Genomic DNA, 7466 nt, shown 5'->3' on the forward strand with positions numbered 1-7466 from the left:
TGGCTCCTCCGTTTCCCCTCAGTCATGTGCTCTGATGTTATTTCTATAGGTGTAAATGAACCGAGTGCTATATTGGACATGTGTCTTAGCCTCCCTAGGGAGCGCTGTGGAGGATAATATTGGCTGAGGGTTCCATTAACGTGTGTGCAGACTAAATTTACAAAACTATTCGGCCTATGTATGGTGCAATACCTCTCACATCTGAGGTACATACATTTTCCAACATGAATCTGAAGAATCTTGCCGTCGTATGTTGAGGATTAAAACTTGTGCCGCTACAACACATCATTTGCAAAATGATTGAGACGCCAGACTTATTTCTGTACATAAAAATGGGAGTTTAATTGAAACTTTTGTATCAAAAAATAGCAATATCCATCCTTCACAGCCACAAGTCACACAGCTGAACTGAATTTCTCCAATATATGAGTCTATGTGACAACTACGAGAGCTGTTCCACCCGTTGTTTAGCTTTCCGTTAAACTCGAAATTAATCTCGACAGGACAGAAACCAGATGGATTTCTCTGATAATAAGCCATTCAACATTACCAAAAGACTTTTTGTGAAGTAGTTAAATAACATTCAAATGCTCTTTTCAAATTTAAGTAAACTTGTTTTATTCTGCTTTACATCGATAACTGCTTCAGTGCATCCTCCACATCTCAAAAAAAACAAAAAACATGTTGAAATGTAAAAATAAGTTATAGGAATGCAAACCAAAGGCCAAGTAGGATATGCAAAATTTAGAGGGGATTTTAAGCATAATAAATAAATAAATAGCCACAGAGTGTGGAATGTCTACATGTTTACAAATAAATTAAATGCAAACGGGGAGGAAAAATAATGTACACACACACAAAAAAAAAAAACAGGCTGTACAATATTTGTTGAAAAAAAACAAAATACATAATTGAGTCCATGAATATTGCATTGATTGTGCATTTCACACCCCAAACCCTGAGGGAGGCCAGGGGAGGGGGCCATGTAGTGTCAAGCAGTGAGATGGCAGGAGGCAAAAAGAAAGTCAAGAGGGCCAAACACCCCGCAACAGGCACGGGGTGGGGAGGGGGGGGGACAAGGGGTGGGGGGGTGGGGGGGGGGGGGGGTAGGTGTGTGTGTTGACATTTTTGTAGACATTCAGAAAAGACAGGATCCAGTTTCCAAACACCTGTTCAGGCTATAGAGTGAGTGAGCAGCGTTAAAGAGAGCGACACAGAGTCGAGTCGAGTCGAGTGTTTTTCAAGTATTCCGTTGTCAGGAAGAGCCCCCGCCTCCTTCTCCCCGATCTAATGCTATCTTAGCCTCTTGGCTTGTGGCTGGTTGGCTTACAGTGATGGAGAGGGAGGAGGGAGAACCCAAAAAGATAAACACAACCTAACACCCCCCCGCCCCCCTCTCTCTCTCTCTCTCTCTCTCTCCTTCCATCACAGCACAGGCAACTTAGCCACCAGGCCATGGGCAAATCCGAAAAAAAACAGTTGTTGACGAAAGCCCCCCCCCCACACGAGAAAAGCAGCTTTCCAAAAAAAGGCACTACAAAAATCAAAATCAAAACATTTAAATAAAAAAAAAAAAAGGTGTTCTCCAAGCTCTATGAGAGCAGCCATGTCTGAATAGGAGGGCCTTGCCAGCTGCATATACCAGCCTAGTAACAAAACGAGTCAAATAAAAGTTAAAAAGGGGGGGAAATAAATAGTGCTGGTAAGACCACCCAAACAGAAAAATGTTCCCGATTAGGAAACGAGTATAATTAACAGAAAAAAAAAAAAGGGAATGGGGTCAAATAAGATAAGGAAGAACAAATGGTAATAAATTAGAAATTCCCTACAAAAGAGGAAAAGTAAAGTACATTTTTCTTGCCGGACCAGCTGTGACAAGTGTCCAGCTGCTGACGGGGCCAGTCGGGCTACAGGCTGCCGGCCTCGAGTCCACGTCCAACCCCCCCCCCACCACTCCATCGGAAACCCTTTCCCTCCCCACAAAGTCTTTTGAGTCCATCAGAGCCGTCCTCAGAGGCTCTCCTTGCTCGAGCTTGTGCTTGACGAAGAGTCTGTGTCGATGGTCCTGAGGCAGATCTCGCTGGCGACCGGCTCCTCTTGTGACTTGGGCGACTCCGTTGTCGCCCTCACCCAGGGGTGGTCGCAGATCTGCTCCAGGGTGGGCCGGTCCGAGGGCCGCAGGGCCAGGCACCATTTGATCAGCTGCTGGCACTCTGAGGGGGAGGAGTCAGAAACGATGTCAGGATCAGAGGCTCTGAAGTGTGCTGCATGTGGCTGCCTATGACTCAGCGTGTACGGATCTAGAATATCCTAGTGCGTGGGCGGCACAGACGGCCAATAGAATGAGAGCACACATCCTTCCCCTGGGTGTATAACCGGGGTTGTTACACAAAGTGCACCAGGAGAAATCATAACAGCTAAAACCTCTATTTTGGTTATCAATCATGAATCTCTCTACCAGCCATTTGGAGCAGGTAATCCATTATGGCTGGGAGACATTACTCTGATGTAAATGGGTTCATAATATAGCCAGACCAGGGGGTGGATCTGGGGCTGTACCAGTTACCGTGGCTAGAGGGCAACAGTGTCAACATGTGTGTTGCGAGTGTTTGCGGTGGGACTTACCGGCTGAAACCCTTCTCCTGAAGTACAGTCTGCCTCTGAGGATCTCCTCGTCCTGCTCAAAGGGGATGTCTCCACACACCATGTCATACAGCAGCACGCCTAGCGACCACACCGTCGCAGAGCGACCATGGTATCTGTGGAAGCGGATCCACTCTGGTGGGCTGTACACTCTCGTACCTACAAAAACAAAAAGAGAGAAAAGTAGAGAGGTTGAGTGAGGCGCTGTTGTGAAATATAGTATGAACCAGTGAAGAGCTATTTCAGTTTGATATTGAGAGAATCTAGAGGGCACCAGTGCTTGAAATACGGGAACAGCAGAATTAATGTGTCTGTGTCTAAAATGGCTGAGTCATAGCACAAATGCTTTCCATCTTCCTTCAGCCACAAAACACAAACTGGGTGACCTGCCTACATCTCCTCCCTCCCTCCTTCCTTTTCCTCACCCCCCTCCCTCCTGGTGGGAGGAACTTGGATACCAAAAAAAAAAAAAAAAAAAAAGAGCAATGTGAGCCCATCACGTGAACAGACGACTCGGGTTTCACAACAAACAGATGTTACGTGGCACTGAACTAATACCTACAAACTATGACTGGGTACTCAAGCTTTACTAACTAAATAACAACCGGAAATAAAAGCACACTCCGTCTCACAAGACGATGATGACTCAGAGAGACGGGAAATAAAAAAAAATAAAAACAAAAAAACAGCCACCGCTAAGATTAACGCACTCTGAGTCACATCTGTGAACTAACAACATGAGCGTCATAACATTCCCGGTTAAAAAAACAAACCCGGAGCTTTTCATTCGGCGGCATCGATTCACATCCGTAATAAATGATGAACCCCGAGACCCGAGGCGAGGAAAACCCTCGACCAAAAACAGACCACTGCGTCACAGCCTCGTGAACGCCTCCGCGTCTGAATATAGCACAGCGGAGCATCAAGGGCAAACACAACCAGGGCCCACACGGATGTGCGCGCTTAACATCAAAATTACGCACGGGAGCGTCGTAACGCCTTATAACGGCCATTAATGTAAGGCGGCTTACCGTCGAAATCGGTGTACACGGTGTCCTTGAGAATCGCCCCTGAGCCAAAGTCAATAAGCTTGAGCTCCCCGGTGCGCAGATCCACGAGCAGGTTCTCATCCTTGATGTCTCTGTGCACCACGCCGCAGCTGTAGCAGTGTCGGACCGCCTCCAGGACCTGGCACAAAAAGCCCCGGGCCGTGTCCTCGTCCAGGGCGCCCTTCTCGGTGATGAAGTCGAAGAGGTCCTTGACGAGCTCCGGCCTCTCCATGACGATCAGCCAGCCGTCCGCGCGCTCGTAATAGTCCAGCAATTTGATAACTCCGCGAAACGAGGAGCTGACCTTCTTCAGCAGCAGGATCTCCAACGGCACCATAGACCCGTTCTGTAACAAATAGGGATTTATTAAATACGTTGAGGTGATGCAAAGCCATTCTTCCTTTAACATCGCAACACCCCCCCCCCCCCCCTCACCCAACAGCAGGAGGGAAGGGGGGGGGGGGGGGGGGGGGGGGGGGGGGACCAAAACAAACCACACACACACACAGATCGGGGGATGACTACTTACATTTGTGCCCCACTCGGTCACCCTCTCCTTTGCCACATGTTTCACAGCAACCTGAAATAACACAATAAACAGGAATAGTAAGCAAATGCTTCACACGGTGTGGGGGTGAAGTCGCATCGTATTTCCCGGTGGTCATGGCGGCACATGCCAGATCAAAACATTAGACCTCCCCAGATCCCCGTTTTCAAATCCTTACCGGTGCGCCATCAGAGATCCGGCTGCCTGCGTACACTGTTCCGAATCCTCCGCTGCCCAGCACGGATCCCACTTGGTAAACCTTTTCGAAGGGCTCTTTTTCCACTTTAACTGCAAGTCAAAAAAAAGTGAAGAATGTCAAGGCGACTGCAATTAATGTCACAGCAACCCTCAGCCTAGCGCGAGGTCAGGTTGTTTAGCTTTACGAGCCCGAAACGGCTGCAACCGTGGCAGCTCACTCCAAATGAACAACGTAAATATACGATTTACTCAACTACTTATTTAAAAATAAAAATAAATTCAGTGTTAATGTGGGGGAAAAGGTAACGCTCGGTAACGGCAACTTACCCGTCTGGAGCTGTATTTTCACTGGTAGATGGTCCATACTTGAGGGGTTGCAAATGTGCGAAAATGAACCAAACTTTGACAACAACATATTCCCGCTGAAAAGCCGGTGTAGACGATCCCTGTTCGCTCGTTGAAAACCCAGAAGAGCAAATATATCGTCAGAAGAGATGTCGTATCAAGCGAATGATATATATCCAGTCCAGCAGTGCGCCAACTCCGCCGCACCGCACCCGTCTAAGTCGTCTCACGACCGTGAAGTCGCAAACCGCCTCCCAAAAACCGGCATGAAAATGTGACTTTTTGAGTCTCGACTCAAGCACGAGAAGCGAAAAACAGTCCTCTGAAGAAATTTTTAAAAAAAGCGAACACTCCGATGCGCGTGGAAGCCGTATCAACAGAGAAGTGAGTTTAAAGGGCTTCCGCAGCGTGTTGATATCCCGAAGAGTGGCCGCTGTCTGAGCTTTGGCGCGGTCTCCCAGAGCCAATATTTTGACGCGAGGTGGGATGGAGATATCCCTCCGCCACCAATACAAGTCGACACGCTCGCTTAATTCTTGCGTAAATTTGCCACTTTTTACCAGCTACACATTCACACAAAATCACTTGGTACGTATTGTAATTTCTGTTACACTTTTATCGGTGAATATAATCCAAATAATCATTTTCACCGCGCACTACTTTCTCATAGTACTAGACGCCCAAGAATCCCTTGTCTGGAAGCTTTGAGCTGTGTTCACTATCACTCGCAGACGACGACCAATCGGATGTCGTATATAAATACCGTGTTTCGTTTCTAGACCAATCCAGAAAAAGTTATTATAATGAAGCAGGCATTTGATTTGAGCGCACGTGGCGGCAATTCTGAGTTGCTTCTCCCCTCCCCTTTCCTCCGCAGCTCTGCAGTGAGAGACGGGCAGGGAGTTTATGGTTTATGGAGGGGAAAGTTCTGTTTGTAGTGTAATTCACCACAAACTACTGATGGCCTCTTTCACGTTGTTTGCAGTTATGAAGTGTGTCCCTAAACGCACTGTTGTTATTTATTTACCTTTTGTTTACCTTAATTATAACACTGCCCTGGGAGAGGAAGCAATAACAATGAGTTACAGACAAGCAACACATGATAAATGACACACAATATACCAAAATCAGACATACAAAAATGTATAGTTTCTAAGATAATGAATAATATCTTTATTACAAAGGATCTCAATATTGCCTACTCCGAAATTTCCTAAATGGCAATTTAAAACAGCTCAAGATCCGTTTAAAAAGACCGAAACAAAACCAAAAACCGAATGAGGCTCTTAGAATGTATGCATGTGCATTCGAGACAAAAGGGAATTATGACTGTCTAAGGTTGACTGCAATAGGCTATATTACACATGGGTATTTAAATGATGACACCAAGGACACTATGTCACGCACTGACACGAGCATGAAGACGAAGTGGCACATTAAACAGAATCAGATGGCCAAGGTTTGTGAAGCCAGCTGTCCCGTTCCAGAAGGTAAACTTTCCACTTTTACTGTTACACATGTGACATGACCTTGGGTCTTTGTAAACTCTCCACCCTTTTGCTACCTCTGATAACCTGCGTATATATATACATATGTGTGTGTGTGTGTGTGTGTGTGACCACTAACCAAACAGAAGCATCAGAGAGTTCCAGGGAACCTTATCTTGCTATAGTCCCGCTGACTGCAAAGTTATGTAAATGTGCACACACTAACACACACACACACACACACACTAACACACACTCGCAGGCTGCAGAGGAGAGCAGAGTAAAAGCCTGTGGTCTAACCTGCAGCGATGCTCTGTATTCACTGTATGATAATTCACAGCGCTTCATGTTTCTGGTGCATTTGTGTCACTCGCAACAAGTTGAGAAAATGCACGGAAACATAAATGTACTCGGACACAAAGTATTTGCATTTTCTAAGGGATAAACTACTATTGCGTGGGGGCATATGGAATAATCTCAAGGGTTGATTTGCTTTTATCTTGTACAACATTTGCATAAATGACAAAGAGTTCAATGGTTTGTTGAATTAAGCTTTAAATAAACCCTGCAGCAGTGTTAGCAGCAGTCACTCCCTGCAGGAAAAGCATTTCCACCTCTCCTGCATGTTCATTCTGCGGTCATGGGTGTATTTTTAGAGACATTGTGGCTCTTACCCAAACAGTTCATTTTTCGTAATCACTTGTAATACTGTAGATCTTTGCTTTTTTTTTTAATGTTCCTTTAATCCAAATTCCCATCAAAAGCCGAATCTCCTGCACATTTCCAGGTGAAGCTCGTCAGCATTCCCATGCATTTCCTCCCGCAGATCAGCTCAGGTGAATTGGAAATGGTACATAGGTTGCAGTTATCAGCTTGAGTGAGTTTGTATTTCTATGGCTCTTCACCAAAACCCGTCTGTCCTCATTTGTACTTCTTTGTTGAGTGTCACTTCACACAAAGTCACGCTCGCAGCCCAGGAGGACACTGTATTGCAGAGCCAGGCATGAAAAAGTGTCTGTACTTTCTGTTCTCCACCTGCAAGCAGATGAAAACAGGTGGACCCAAATAACATGCAGGACGGCCCCTCAGTATGGTATGTTCGTCATGCAAGTGTGGGAATGGAGGTGGGGCGGACTGGGCGAATGTGTGGCGGCTGGAATGATATCGAGTGGCAGCCCCATGATAGATTTTTGTGTC

General features: G+C 46.1%; 1 protein-coding gene across 1 annotated transcript; it reads right to left on the reverse strand.

The window, feature by feature from the left end:
• Positions 1-340: 340 nt before the first annotated feature.
• On the reverse strand, positions 341-5336 carry LOC306713669 (serine/threonine-protein kinase pim-3-like). The gene is made up of 6 exons (XM_079183451.1): positions 4765-5336; positions 4418-4527; positions 4222-4272; positions 3675-4038; positions 2626-2802; positions 341-2213 (listed from the first exon to the last, which is right to left on the reverse strand). Exons 1-6 carry the CDS (start codon positions 4850-4852, stop codon positions 2011-2013), a joined length of 993 nt encoding a protein of 330 aa, XP_079039577.1. The 5' UTR covers positions 4853-5336; the 3' UTR covers positions 341-2010.
• Between the last annotated feature and the right edge of the window lie 2130 nt (positions 5337-7466).

This window comes from Pholis gunnellus, assembly GCF_910591455.1.
Source record: "Pholis gunnellus genome assembly, chromosome: 22".
NCBI lineage: Eukaryota > Metazoa > Chordata > Actinopteri > Perciformes > Pholidae > Pholis > Pholis gunnellus.

What these genes read in the sequence shown, in the direction of transcription:
- LOC306713669 (XM_079183451.1), bottom strand. Translation starts at nt 4,852, where the DNA reads ATGTTGTTGTCAAAGTTTGGTTCATTTTCGCACATTTGCAACCCCTCA. An exon ending in GGATCTCTGATGGCGCACCG is followed by an intron (nt 4,273 to 4,417) that starts GTAAGGATTTGA and finishes GTGTTATTTCAG; the next exon opens with GTTGCTGTGAAACATGTGGC. An exon ending in TGACCGAGTGGGGCACAAAT is followed by an intron (nt 4,039 to 4,221) that starts GTAAGTAGTCAT and finishes TATTTGTTACAG; the next exon opens with AACGGGTCTATGGTGCCGTT.